Source organism: Coptis chinensis, chromosome 8 (assembly GCF_015680905.1).
Source record: "Coptis chinensis isolate HL-2020 chromosome 8, ASM1568090v1, whole genome shotgun sequence".
Taxonomy (NCBI): domain Eukaryota; kingdom Viridiplantae; phylum Streptophyta; class Magnoliopsida; order Ranunculales; family Ranunculaceae; genus Coptis; species Coptis chinensis.
In genome coordinates this window covers 72,948,724-72,964,584 of record NC_141463.1, presented here as the reverse complement: position 1 = coordinate 72,964,584, position 15,861 = coordinate 72,948,724, and the positions used below count along the sequence as shown (strand labels likewise).

General features: G+C 36.3%; 1 protein-coding gene across 1 annotated transcript; it reads right to left on the bottom strand.

The window, feature by feature from the left end:
• Positions 1 to 10,748: 10,748 nt before the first annotated feature.
• Positions 10,749 to 13,393, bottom strand: LOC147482878 (uncharacterized). Its single transcript, XM_086578366.1, has 5 exons — positions 13,317 to 13,393; positions 12,030 to 12,547; positions 11,203 to 11,936; positions 10,950 to 11,051; positions 10,749 to 10,846 (listed from the first exon to the last, which is right to left on the bottom strand). Exons 2-3 carry the CDS (start codon positions 12,543 to 12,545, stop codon positions 11,631 to 11,633), a joined length of 822 nt encoding a protein of 273 aa, XP_086434492.1. The 5' UTR covers positions 12,546 to 12,547; positions 13,317 to 13,393; the 3' UTR covers positions 10,749 to 10,846; positions 10,950 to 11,051; positions 11,203 to 11,630.
• Positions 13,394 to 15,861: the final 2,468 nt, after the last annotated feature.

Below are 15,861 nucleotides of genomic sequence, written 5' to 3'. Positions count from 1 at the left end.
TTTTGAAGGTCGAGTCGGGGCGGGTTGAGGGCCAAATTATCACCCCTAGATCCAATGCCCGGTTGGTATAACTTATAAGTACGAGTGTAATCTCATGTAGTGAGGGGCGGGCCTATGAGGGCCAATGCTAAAATTGTGAAATCCTAACCCTCACCTCAACCATCTCTTTAGAGAATTGAGGGTCGGGCTAAAAGGTCAAGTTTGATTACTCTCTTAAACTCTTTATTTACAGTATAATATTGCTAAATTGCTACGCGATAAATTAATTATCACATTTAAATAATAGTTTTTATCAATCTTGACTTTGGTTAGTGTACTTAATTAATAATTTAGCTAAAATTTGTAAGATAATAAAATTCAAAAGTTTTGTTTGTAGGTTTTATGTGCCGATATATTTCATAAATCAATAAGAAATGTATAATGAGACAAAAAATATGATGTGGTGTTATAAGTTGTAAAATAACTTGTGTTTGATTAGTTGAAGTTGACCATCAACATTTTGAAATTTGGTAGGATTTTGTAAATAAAAAAAGGGAAATGGAATATAAAAAACACGTGGTGCTATTTTATTAGTTCATTAGCTGTAAAAGTATGATAAAAAATAAATAAATAAAAAAATAAAAAATTGTGGTTAGAGAAACAGAGAGAGGACACGCGGTGGTTTTCTATTTGTGCACTGCCCTAAAAAAGAAATGGGGAGGGAAAATTGTATGTATTAAGTAGTGAAACAGAGAGAGATAAAAGTATGTGTGCATGTTTGTGCAAGAATCATCCATCATCCATCTTTCACCTCATTTCATCATCATCCATTTTTTATCTTGTTTTACTACTATTTCACCCTTCTTCGTCACAATGGCTCCACAAGTGACTCAACAAATGGGAATAAGGTGAGTGAGTTTGTGAAAATAATATGTGGGTTTTCTTGTTCATAAGATTTTTTTTATTAATGGTGACATTTTATTGTTTTTAGGAGGTTGAAAAACCAGGTTGAATCATTGACTAGAGTTGTAGCTGCACAGAGACAAAGTGACCATAATATTCAACATGTGAGCATGTAACCTAGTGATCGGTTTGAGTTTATTAGTGGTATTTATCATCAGTTTTTGTTTCAATATAAGGTTTTTGTTTCAATATAAGGGTCGAGGGCTTGAGGACCTTTTTTACACCCATAGTTATAAGGTCTTTCGGTCATTTGATTGGCTAACCACATAGACCATATATACACACAGACTCTGCAAATGCACTTCTAAATTATATTCTAAGGCTAATAAGTCCAACAGTGGTAATGCACTCCCTATCTCTAAAGCTGAAAAAATTAGTGTTTTGACATTAGAGAGTACATTTTTTTTTGTCCAATGGTTTAAACCATATTAAACCACTTCGACCGGCGCAAAAATAATAATAAAACCCATTGTACGGCAATTCAACCTGCACCAAACGACATGTTTTTCTTTATGCGCCACTTAAAGTGTCCAAAACCTGGTGTATATATATAAATAAATGTTACTTACACAATAGTCTAAAATCTAACTCAAAACAAGAACGGTGGTTCTCACATACTTCTAATAGGTCTAAGTCCACTTTCATCTATGTGCAATTTTTTTGCAGTTGTTGTTTTTGGATCTAACACTCTTCTAATATCATCCCATATTTCATCAAACTTTTCCCAAGTTTCCTCCCAACACCCAAAAATTTAACTTCAATATCCATATAGTTTTCATCTCTCTTATTGAGATATTTTTTTCCCCCAACTTGAGTTATGTTAGACATTCATGCTTGGTTATATATGCTCTCCATAAAATGACCATGCATTCTTAAGATCATTAAACCTTATAAACGTGTCATCATTAACAGTAAAACCATCATCCATGCTGACTAATTAAAAAAATCATTTTTCTATAATCCTTTTACACTTACTCTCCTCAATTATAGTATCTTTTTTCAGTCATAAAACTCTCATTATATATTTTTTCAGTCATAAAACTCTCATTGGTTATTCTTTAATTTGATTTGTAAGTTACATTTGCCGCATGAAAGAAACTTTTTCGTCAATTTCTGCATCCGCTTGATATATTACCCTTTTATTATAAATATTTGTAAAGGATTATCATATTTTGTTGTGGTGGGCATAGATTTTGTAAGTCCTATGACATTACAACATGTGATGTATCTGTTAGCAATGACTTGTATTATTGTATAGAGAAACTGCAAAAGCATTACCGACGTGACTAAAATCATAAGTTTATATCACTTGTTATACGTAAGCTCGAGCCATAAAGTATATAAAAGGACATAAAACTCATAGTCGAAGGTTGCCAATGCTAAACGGCGGTGCTAGTGTTTGGAATATTGGTTTGCATTGTGTTGTACAAAAGACTGAAATGTGTGGGTGTTTATAAGAGTGGAGAAATAATGAAATGTGCTCATAAGATTGAAACACTTTTCCATGATGACGAAAGTTTCAATCGATTCAAATTGTAAAATTTATTTGGAAAAAGATAAATAAGAATTTGGAAATTTGGTATGTTGTACATATGAAATTACAAACTAAAATACATAAATTTGGAAATTTTGTATTTTGTACGTAAATATTTGGAAATCTGGAAATTGCATGCAAAGAAATCTCAAGCGTCTCTCTTAAGCCTTCATAAATAGTGTCGTCCTCATCCATAATTATATAACAGTCTTCCTCTTCATAGCAACCTTCAATCAAAAATAACTTCTTACATCGATGCCCCAAAAGAAATTTCTTGATACAGTTATAACACAACCACTTAGTACGCCTCTCTTGTAATTCAACTTGTCATAATCGCCGAACCGGAATACTAGAGTTGCTGCTTGCAATGTTTATGTTAGATAAAAAAAAAATCACTTTGGTTCCTTTGTTGGTACCGATCGGCGCTGTGATGAATCTCACGCTTCAGACAAACGAGCCAACCTAATTGTTGTAGATAATAAGTTCGGTCTTGCAGCCTGAACATTGATTCTAATCGAAGGACGCAACCCACTAACAAAGGAACTCACTTGTTGTTCTTGCGGAAGATGCCCAACCTTTATAATCAATTGCTCAAACTGGGCTTGATATTCTCGTATAGAGCCAACTTGTCGTAGATAACACATAATGAAATCGTTCCATTTCTTTGATTAACACTTGACAAGGTTTTTTAGACATACGCCCCCTCATTTTAACGCTTGATGCCGGTTAATTAGGTTTGACTCTCATTGACCGTTAGTCCAGATTTATATTTTTTTTTAATAATAATAATAATAATCTAAAATTCCTAGGATGAAATGCTGAATATGCCCTCAATGACCATCAAATATATGAATTAAAACTTTAAACACTCCGTTGAGTGCGTTCATCGGGTTATGCTTGTTAAATAGTATAATAGAAAGACTTGATTTTAAATAACAAATTGCATACGAAATTGAAATCATTTAGGGCATATTCGGTATTTCATCATGAGAGTTTTAGATTATTATTATTTATATTGGAATAAAATAGAAAATTTGTACTAACGGTCAATGAGAGTCAAATCTAGTTGAGTTAAAGTGGGGGGGCATGTCTAAAGAAAATTAGAGTGGGAGGCATATCTAATTCCCAATTATAAATGGGGGTATGTCTAAAAAACCCTAAAATATAATAAAATTGATATTACATGCATGAAGACATGAAGATGATGAAATATTTCTTTAAGACGATAATGCCTACAAAATATATCCAGTAGGAAGAACGGCGACCATAACTTTTTAATTTTTCTCTTTATTTTCCCCCTTTTTCCCTGTGAGTTTTTTTACTTTATTTATTTATTTTTTTTTTTAATTTTGGTGATTCCATCGGGCACTCATCAAATTGGATTGGGCAACCCCTAAAAAAAAAGATATTTTATAAATTTGCCATATTACAAGTTTGCCATCAAAGCCCAAGCCCAGCAACCAATTCAACCGGTATCGCCAAAACGAACCCTCCGGGTCGTTTCTGTTTACACTCGTTTGAGTGTACACTCAAACGACTTGGCAAAGTCGTTTGAATATACACACAAACGATATGACCACGTCGTTTGAGTGCACACTCAAACTACGCGATCACATCGTTTGAGTGTAAACTCAAACGACTTGGCCAAGTCGTTTGAGTGTTAGTTTGAGTTTGAGTTACACTCAAACTACATGGCCAAGTCGTTTGAGTATATACTCAAACGATATGGATAAGTCGTTTGAGTGTTACTCACACTAACACTCAAACTTCTGTGACCATATCGTTTGAGTGTACACTCAAACTACTGCCCATATCGTTTGAGTGTTACACTCAAACGATATGTTCACGTAGTTTGAGTGTTAGTGTGAACGTAACACTTGAAACGACTTGTCCATGTAGTTTGAGTATACACTCAAACGACTTGGTCATGTAGTTTGAGTGTACACTCAAACGATATGGTCACGTAGTTTGAGTGTACACTCAAACGACGTGGACATGCACTCAAACGATTCCAAACGCACTCAAACGCATCCAAACGCACTCAAATGCACTCAAACGATTTCAATTGAATTAGAAAAATTGAAATCCGATTTAAAAAATTGAGTTAGAAACAATAAAACTACATGCACTCTGCACTCTTTATCTGTTATGACATAGTATCTTTATAACCAAGTTAAAACATGTAATCAAACATGCTAAAATCTAAAATAATAATTTGTTTTATATCTAAACTTGTTATTATTATTATTTTTTCAATTGTGAATCATAAACTAGTTTGGGGTTTGGAGTTCAGAGTTCAGGGTTTAGAAATTTCGTACCAATATATTTCACTTAATTATTTGAAATAATAATTTGTTTTATATCTAAACTTGTTATTTTTTATTTTATTTTTAAAATTGTGAATCATAAACTAGGTTGGGGTTTAGGGTTTAGGGTTTAGAGTTGTTTACAAATTTCGTACTAACATATTTTACTTAATTATTCAAAATAATAATTTGTTTTATTTATAAACTTATTATTTTTTATTTTCTTTTCAAATTTTGAATCATAAACTAGTTTGGGGTTTGGGGTTTGGGTTTTAGGGTTTAGGGTTTACAAATTTAAATGCGACATAAAAAAAATTTAATTTCAAACATATTTCACTCAATTATCCAAATCTAAAATAATAATTTATTTTATATCTAAACTTGTTATTTTCCATTTTTTTTATTCAATTGTAAATAATAAACTAGTTTGGGGGGTTTAGAGTTTAGGGTTTACAAATATATTTCACTCAATTATTTGAAATATATCAAAATTTCAAATATATATAGAATACTCATTCACTCAGTTTAGAGTTTAGGGTTTACATAGAATACTCAAGTTTATCTACATACTCAAGTTTCTCTACATATTATAATACTTAAGTTTCTCTAAATGGAACATGAAGATGAAGAAGAAGTATTTGAGGTAATGTTTGAGGTACAACAACAAATTAGAGAAGAACAACAAATTAGAGAATGAGAAAATAGAAGATATGTTGAAAGTGAAGAAGTGGAACAAAATGTTGAAGGTCAAGGTGAAGAATTTGAAGATGCGACAAGTCGAGCAAATGAAATGTCGAGAAATTGTCGACGACAAAGTGCAAACCTAAATAATGAGGTAACACTTGATTAAAATGAATACAAAACACTTAATTGATTGAATCAATAAATAAATGGATGCAAAACGAATGAATGCAAAACCCGAGCCCAAACGACATGGCTGGGTCGTTTGGGAACACTATAGAACTACATGGCGGTGTAGTTTGAGAACACTATCGAACGACATGGCGGTGTAGTTTGAGAACACTACAGAACGACATGTCCGGGTCGTTTGGTTACACTATAGGACTACATGGCTGGGTCGTTTGGTAAAACTATATAACGACTTCTCTGGGTCGTTTGGGGACACTATAGAACTACATGGCCGGGTCGTTTGGACCCTCTATGAAACTACATGGCTGGGTCATTTGGACTAAATTTAATTAAAAGTTTTTTTTTTGTGACTTTGAAACTAAATGCAAATTGTTTTAGACTCTTGTTTTATTCTTCTATATGTAGAATTCTTTGTCGCTATCCGGGAACCGATCCTCTGCAAACTCGAATGATGTGGATTGTCAACCGATTTTAAGTGATACAACAGAAATTTTTACTACGGAAGAGGTATGATTGAGTAGGCATTGATTTCATTTTTTTTTTTTAAATTTTCTAAATATAATTTTATTAGTGTATGAATAATAGTTGTTGTTTTTTATGTGTTTAGGTCTTTCATACACGTAGCGAGACAATCGGTTGGGCAACCACTAGAGGAAGACAAGTTAATGTTGTTGTGGTCATTGAAAAGTCGGAGTGTGCCAAAGGAAGCCGAGTAGAAAGATTGAATTTGGCTTGCGAGTGCTCGGGTGTGTATCGGTCACACAAGAAGGAAGGCGAAGAGAGGGATAATAAGAGAAAGTCGGGAACCAAGAAATCGGGATGTCCATTTAAGTTAAAAGGTGTTTTCCAACGCGGCACTGTCGATAGTTGAAAATTTGTCGTTCTTAATGGTGTTCACAACCATTCATTGGCGAAGACCCTTGAAGGACATGCATTTGCTACTCGACTAACCGTTCCAGAGTTCGAGTATTTGTAAGAGATGAGTAAGTGTGGAATAAAACCTAAACAAATATTGGATTCCATCAAGAATAGGTATCATGATAACATCTCTAGTATATCCCAAGTCTACACCGCAGCGCGGTGAGGAAATCGATATGAGCGGTCTCACACAATTGCATGATTAATTGAGTTGTTGTTAGCAAAAGAACATTATTTTGAGGAGTTGAGACATGATGAGAATACCGAGGAGATAACGAGATTGTTATGGGCCCATCCAGAAGGTGTTAAGTTGGCTCGGACTTTTCCAACAGTTTTCATGTTAGACGCTACCTACAAAACTAACAGGTATCGGTGGCCTTTCGTACAGTTTGTTGGGGTGACTTCAACGTGGAAATCTTTTACCGTGTGTGTCGGTTTTTGCCGCCTGAAATAACGAATGACTATGAGTGGGCCCTGCATCATTTTAGTGGCTTGCTTGGTGACATAAGCCCATCTGTGATCGTGTCTGACAGGGACTTGGCCCTGATGAGTGCCGCTGACAGAGTTTTCCCTAACGCACACAAGCATCTATGTAGATGGCATATCGCTACGTGTGTCCTTTCAAAATGTTACGATATTTTTCCAACTACAGAACTTGTAGAGAAGGCCTAGTTCTCATGGAACACTGTAGTCAAATCGAAGACAGAGGTTATTTTCCAGCGTAGATTGGATGCTTTGGAAAAATATTACAGGGTTGAGTACTCCAATTTTGTTTGTTATTTGCGAGAGACTTGGTTTCCTCATAGGGATCGATTCGTATATTGTTAGACTGACCAACATATTCACTTTGGGAGTACAACGACCAATAGAGTTGAGGGTCTCATGCTCAGGTGAAGCGTGTACTAGGAAATGCAAACCGTCATGATTTTTTGAGTATGTTTAGCTTAATCCACCCGATTCTAGGATCCGATGTCCGAGATTAGAGCTACCTTCGAGAGAAAATATGATTGTAACTTCAGCACCACCACCGGATTCCTTTGTTTAAGTGAACTCGGAGGCCTTGTCTCACGAAGTGTTTGGACTTGTTATTTGAAGAAATAGATACCCGCGTAAAGCGTGTTAAAGATGGAGAGATAAGGTGTTGGTGTTATTTGCGCACGAGCCATGGACTGCCATGTGCTCATGAATTAATTGAGTTTGAAGAACAAGAGCGGTCCATCCTTTTGACTACTATCGACCCCTTTTGGAAAACATTGTCTGCTTCTCCCAATGTGTCAGTGGGTGTTGGTCCCGATGTTGCACCTTCGATGGACTTGTTCATGAATATGTTTGCAATGGTTTTTGAAGAAGAGCAGAGGGTTATGATTAGGAAGCTTATGGAGATTGCCGTACCAGAAAGTACATGGCTAGTACCGCCTCGTGAGGAAGCAAAAACCAAAGGTCGGCCGAAAGGTAGCTGCAGCAGAAAGCTTCCAACTGGAGATGATAACTCTTCAAAGTGAGATCCATCTCATTTTGAACATTCTCAACATGACCATGAAGAGTGGGTCCCATCACAACCAAACACTACGCCCACCCAAAACACCCACACCACACCAAGAAAGAAGTCTTCTCCAAAACTACCAACCCAAAACATCCACACCACACCAACAAATAAGCCTTCTCCAAAAACACCAAAAACAACCACACCAAGAAATAAATCTTCTCGAAAAACACCAAAAACAACCACACCAAGAAATAAGCCTTCTCCAAAAACAGTCACACCACGAAATGTGAGAGATGGCTTAGACTTTGGAAATACGAGGGGTCCTAAGGATTACGGGTTGGATATTCCTGAAGAAATGCATAAATACATTGTTAGAGTCCATGACCCTGTTGGCGATGGCAATTGCGGTTATAGAGCTTTCTGTATTGCATTAGGAAGAAGTCAATAAGAATGGCCACATATGAGAAGGGAGTTGTACGAAGAGCTTACTGACAACCTCCCCCTTTATTGTACTTTGTACAATCAAAGTGAGGTTTTTTATTCGATGAAGAAAATCCTACACGAAGAAGGTTATGCACCCTTAAATAAGTGGATGAGCATGCCTTTTGCTGGATATTTATTTGCTTCAAGATTTAATGTTGTCCTTATGCATTTAGGAGCTCGTCAGTGCTTTCTTCTCATGCCGCTGAGAACCCAAACAAATCATGAGAGAGTGACCCAAGTGTTGGGTAGCGCACATATTGGTGGAAATCATTTTGTCAATGTTGAACTTGTTGAAGATTGTCCGGTTCCTCCAGTAATGCGCCAATAGCTTAAAGCTCGATATGATATTGCTGAAAGTTTGAATTTGGCCTTGACAGCAAGGCAATTGCAATTTATTGCATTGAACATTCCCAATTTAATATGGGAAAAGGCGCTCGTTGAAGACCCAACAGGACATGTTATCGACTAAGTTATGTGTATGTTGTCGATATGATATTTGATGTAATTTGTATTTTGATGTAATTTGGAACAAGTGTAATTTGATTTGATTTTTATGTTATCAATGTTAGGGCTTTTATTTGATTTGATTTGAAAATCGAGTAATCGACTAAGTTGATTCGGACGGCAATCGAGTGATTTGGAAATCGAGCGATCGACTAAGTGATATATTTATGTAATTTGATATTTTGATGTAATTTGGAACAAGTGTAATTTGATTTTATTTTTATGTTATTTGGAAATAATGTTAGGGCATTTATTTGATTTGATTTGGAAATCGAGTGATCGACTAAGTTGATTCAGACGGCAATCGAGTGATTTGGAAATAGAGCGATCGACTAAGTTGATTCGGACGGCAATCGAGTGATTTGGAAATCGAATGATCAACTAAGTTGATTCGGATGGCAATCGAGTGATCGACTAGTTGATTCGGACGACAATTGAGTGATTTGAAATAATGTTCGTATGTTGTCAATAATGACCGAAACTACACGGTCAAGTCGTTTGGCTTTAATCCCAAACGACCCAGCCACATCATTTGGGATTAAAGAAAAATGACATGAACAAGTCGTTTGTATTTTATACCAAATGATATGACCATGTCGTTTGGTATAAAAGTCAAACGATCTGGCGAAGTCGTTTGGCCTTTAGACCAAACAATGTGGCCATGTCGTTTGGTATAAAGGTCAAACGATGTGGATGGGTCGTTTGGGATTTAAAAGAGAACGATCTGTCGAAGTCGTTTGGTATAAAGGGAAAACGATCTGATGAGGTCGTTTGGCCTTTATGCCAAACGATGCGGCTGGGCCGTTTGGAAAAAAAAAAAATTTTAAATTCATTTTGTTTTTACAACACTTTCATATTCATCAAATTCCACTTTTCCATTCAAACATCAAATATCAAACACTCATTCATCAAATTCATCCATTCATATTCATCAAATTCCATTCAAACATAAAACATCATTCATCCATTCAAACATCCAACATTCATTCAAACATCATATCCATCCATTCATTCGAAGTTAACAAAATTACAAACCCTAAACTGAAACAAATTACATCCATCAAACTAAAACTGAAACAAAGTTAACAAAGTTTCAAATAATCCATCCATCAAACAAATTACAAAGTTACAAACCCTAAACTGAAACAAATCAACTATAGCGCCCACCAATATACTTGCACCTAGTCAAGTTGTATGCCTGTTCGAAGGAGGACATTGCTTCCTCTGGCATATCATTCCCAGCCAATTGCAGACCTCTCTCTAGCAAACGACCGGGTTTCATCGATGACGCCGATTCGTGAAAAAAGGAAAATCAAGATAAGTTACCAATCGAATGCAAAAAATCACAGTTAGAGAAACTCAATTAAAAATCACAATAGTTACAATCAGTGAACAGTTAGGCAGTGTCTCCAGGGAGGGATGAATAGGAAGAAGCTCAGGGTTCACCAAAACTACATGAGAATTCCTCGCATACCAAGTCATGTAGTTTTGATGACACTCCCATGGATAAGACCAAATAGTTCCTCGGTTGCAGGGTTGGATCACGTGATTCTGCCACGACTCCCAATAAAGTGTCTCAATATTGGTCCAGCTCACCTCATACCCGCGTCCTGCCACAGTTTTTGTTCTCCAATTTGGTATTGGAGGATCTTTAGGTACAAAGTGCACGCGGACCTAACCGACGCACCACCCTTTGCGGCAATGAAGCTCGACAATGTTGAAAAAACATAGCAATCCCTCAAAAAATGCAATGTCATCGATCGGGTTTGTATCTCTGATATTTTTGTAGGGATGCCAAACAACCTGAAACAAAATCAAACGTGTCATTAACAACTCCAATGATCAATTACTAAAAAAAAATATAAACAAACTTAAATACCAAATTGTCATTGAATTTAATACTTACATTGAACTCATTCAAATCATCAATTATCGCTCGATAAAACTGCAATGCATACGTTGTATCGTAATAGTGTGGAGCGACTGGGATGTGTCTATGAGCACGCAGCTGAGACGAGATATAGTTGAAGTTTGGGACTGTCATGAATACCTGAAAATACTCATAGATCCATGCATAGATATACACAAATAGTTAACATATTGATAGAGTAATAAAATTAATATTAAAAAAAATAAACTCTAAAATACTCAAGTTTTACCTGTAGAAGAGTCATATAGCCTGTAACCCCTTTCACCTTCGCACATGTGGCAGCCCCGAGACCTCTATATAAAAACGCCAAAATTGCTGCACCCCATGCATACTCTTCTATCTCACTGAATTTCAACAACGGCCTCATATAACATATAGGCACTCCAATCCCAAACTTGTCAGTAAAAACGGCACATCCAAAGAAAAATAAGATAAAAGCTCTAACAGTCCGTTGAACATCCTGAAAACTCGAGGCCTTCTCCACCACCTTCCCAGCAGCGTCACATATAGGGCTATCATGAACCTTGTTCGCAAAATGCTTCCGGATGAATTCTAGCCTTACTTTTGAAGTGAACCTGCTAGCTTCCATCTCCACCCTAATCAAATCAATAGGGAGCCCCAGACCAAGATGCAGGAGATTTATCGATTGTTGTAAGTTCAGCTCACTATCCCCTTGCACCGCTCTCCTCTAACTGTGACTCCACAGATTTGGACAACATTGTCCAAAGTCACAGTCATCTCCCCAACTGGCATATGGAAGGTGTTGGTCTCCGGATGCCATCCCTCCACAAACGCAGAGATCAATGGTGGATCCATATGCTCGTGATAACCTTCTATGAGATCAAACAACCCAGTCCTTCTCAACTGCACGGCAAATCTCGGAGACCTTTCACATTCATTTTTGAAATCCCATTGGGATAACTTCGCTAAGTGTGAAACACACTTCAACGCTCTGCGATCCTCCTGAAACAACCGAGCACACATTAGATATATATGAATAGAACCAAAATATTTTGTAAAAGAAAATCAAAGTACACAAGAAAAACAAAATATTACCCTTCTCTCCCAAACATCGCGAGCGACATGCACCGCATAGTCATACAACAACTCTGACTCATACGGGCCTCCCCCATACACACCTCTTTGAAACTCCAAATCATCATTGGGTTTTCTTACGAAATCTAATACCGGAGGTGCTTCTTCCACTGGTGGTACGTCTTCTACCACATATTCTTCCACATCATCATCCTGCTCATCCTCCTCCTCACCCTCCTCCTCACCCTCCTCTTCACTTTCCTCACTCTCCTCTTCTACTATACTCTTCCCTTTGTCCATATTTACATCTAAACCTACATTAGTATCACTATCTACACTATCTTCACTAGACGAATCAACCTCAGGAACCTCTTTTTCCAAATGGTCCCCTCTACGCGCTGATGCCGTTAAGTCATCTGCCCTTTGTCTTTTTCTTCCAACTGCGTCACCGCTAGAGGAACCGCCACCAAATAATTTCTTAACACCCTTGAATGTAGTTTTTGCTACATTCTTCATATTCTTTGATCGAGGACCCATCGCTACAAAGAAAAATAAAACAAGCATTAGTAAACCATATTTAAATAAACAATGTACAAAGAAAACCACTAGAAAAAAGAGATCATCCAAGTCGTTAAACTAATATACTTATAAGCTTGCTATGATAACTCCAAGTATATATAAAGAAATAGAATGAGGCGTTACACTATTCAAATTCTATCGAATTTTGGGCAGAGTTTCCTTTGTTTAGTCAACATTTCGTATACTTAAACCTGTCATAACCTGGAAATCAATAATGACATCCTTCCAACAACCATATGTACATAACACCCTATAAAATATTCAACCCGCAATACAATTTCTAGCCGCATAATAGGTGGACGCAAGTAGAAGGAAAAGATAGACTTCCAAAAGAAAAGTTTTTGTTCTTTCAAAACGCCATGGTTATATGTCTTGTAACTTGTTAACAATATTAACAGTATTAAGAAAGGACAACCACTACAAGTTACAAGAAACTATTAACAGATGTCAAAGATCGAACAACTGATTCTTTACTGACATGTGAGATCAAACAACCATATGTACATATAACCTAATTTTTACACGACAGTGAAAATGTATATATATACAAGACTATTTATGTATGAACCGTCATTTATGTACATCAAGTATTACAACAAAATAACTGGACTCTCTCTACAACAAAATGAACTTGACTCTGTCCCTCGTCAAGCATAGGGGAAACCACCCAAAAAAACCACCTTGATTGTACATTTAGTAAATTTGATAACCAAAGAAAGAGCTTCTCACCTATAATGCTTTACCGCTTTAGTTTTGTTCCCCTGTATCCAGACCTTAAGCAAGTACTCGTAAAAGCTGCATGTGATCAAGGTCATTACTCATTAGTCAAGACTCAAGAACATAAGCAAGATGAAAAGGTGAGTAAATGTAATGTACGTAAACACCGATCATAAAATGGTAAAAGTATCTTCTCTTATAACATCAGGCCCTAAAGGAAAATACTAGGTATGAAAGATGAACACTATGAAAGTTTAAGCCGTTGCGGTAGAATGCTAAGATTGCTAGGGCAATTGAATCAAAAGATTGCGGTAGAACTAAAATGACACAGACACTTAGCCACCAGTCATCAAAATATGCTAAATGCCGCACCAAAACCATACAAGGAATCATTAAATATGCACCACTTTCAGCTGTTTTCCAATCCTTTTAATTCACAAACAGTAGTACAGCCCTATAGAAAAACCAACCAACCCAAGTTTTAATTTTCTTGCTCTTTTCTCTTTACTCTTTTCTCTTTTGTCCCAACAAGTCTTGCAAGATAAATACGTAGTCATGGAAGATTTTAGATCCAAGTCATGTGGTGATGATAAGATGCAGATAGAGAGTTATACATGAGAAAGACAAACTTCTCACGGTGTGCATGGTTTTAGAAGTTACAATACTTCTTATGCATCTTCTATGCCACAAGTTCAGATGGATAACAGAGAGATGAAGTTTAAGAAAGGTAAGGGTGGTGGGTCATCTTCTAAAAATTGGAGTTTCAATGATCCTGAGATACAAAGGAAGAAAAGGATTGCTAGTTACAAGCTTTATGTTGTTGAAGGCAAGATGAAAGGGTCTTTCAGGAACTAAAATGCTAGGATTGCTAGTATATAATTTTTTACTATAATGCTAGGATTGTTAGGCAAGGATTGTTGTGAAGTCTCTACCTAGTTCTTTCTTCTATCCTGATTATATATATGTTACCATTTCCACCAAAAAACTAAATAAGAGCAAGAGAACCAATGAGCCTTGCCACCGATTACCAGCACCCACATGCACCTCTATTCTTCTCTATCTCAGGGGATAGAACCAATCAACTTTTCTTACATTTACCCCCAACGACAGCCTAGCACAATAGCTAGCAACTTATAAAGAAACTTGCACTGGACTTGTATCGTTTTGAAAACTTGGTATGGTGTGCGTCTTTGTGATGCCTCTAGCCATAGTATGTAATATTGTATTTTTACGGCGATATGCTAGTGTTGATATTTGTAATATAATTTGCCATCCCAAAGGTAAAGCTTTCGACTAGCTAGTCTTTGCAATTTCAGCCAAAAACACAACTCTAACGACAGTTCTGCTATGCCTCCACACCCCTACCTTGTGCTCGACAAATTGAAACATGTTTCAACAATTTTTTTTCGTGAAGTCGAATATCTCAAAAACAGTTGTTCTCATTGTTTTACATCGCTTTTTAATTCAGGTAACCAAGAACCAAGAAATTTGTTCCGCACTGAATTCCAATAGGAGAGTAAGAAATTTTGTTCAAGACCGAACCCCCACAGCCCTGAGAGTTAGTTAAGAATTAAAACACGTAAAACAAAACAAAATGACAAATAAACTATTAGTTATCACTATCGTTGAACTTCAAACGGAATAAAACATAAAGATTACAGTCTTCCAACTTTCCACATAATGCCAAAAAGCCCAAAATATGTTCTCACAGCTACAATCAGAAACTACATGCACAAAGAGACTAAAAATACATTGTAACTGGTTACAAAATATATGCACACAGAGATACACAATAATTAATTTGTACTAAAACATGTACATTACAAGCCTTCCAACTCCCCACTTCAACTACAGGTACATACCAAAATATGTTCTTAAATTTGAGGAGGAATTATAGTGGATCCGAGGTACCCTAAGAAAATTAGAGTGGACCGATTGTATACCATCAAAAAGTTTTAACAATTGGTCCGGGTGCTTGCTCAAACCGGTTTTATTACAATGGGGAGAGAGCTCCACGGTTATCTTTGTTCATAGATGTTTTGATGGATTTGATATTGTTAAAAATGCATTGATCACAATGTATTCAAGGTGCAATGATAAAACTTGCAATACACTCAAAAACGATATGTATTATTGACTTACATACATACATAAAAAACTTCAAGAATACTTGCAACGATATGTATTGCGACCCACAACTTGCATACACACCAAGAACTTATATACCAAGAACTTAACAGACTAAGAACTCAAGATTTTATGATAGTTCCAAACATACTAATCTAAAAAAGAAACACACAAAACACAAAAACAAACATGATTGCGAGTTTGTTGTAGATGCTCAGGAAATTCAAAACCACTAAAATATTGTGATCAAAATTCAAAAGGGCCACCTCAGAGGGCTAACAATGGCAGCTGGAGAGTTAGGGAACCAAGTCAAAACAAGCGACAATCAGCAGCATGTTGTAGATGCTCAGGAAATTCAATACTCCATTGACAGCCACAATTCTAGCTACTAAATCACCTGGTAAAATTGTTGGGAGTTTTCAATTTAGAG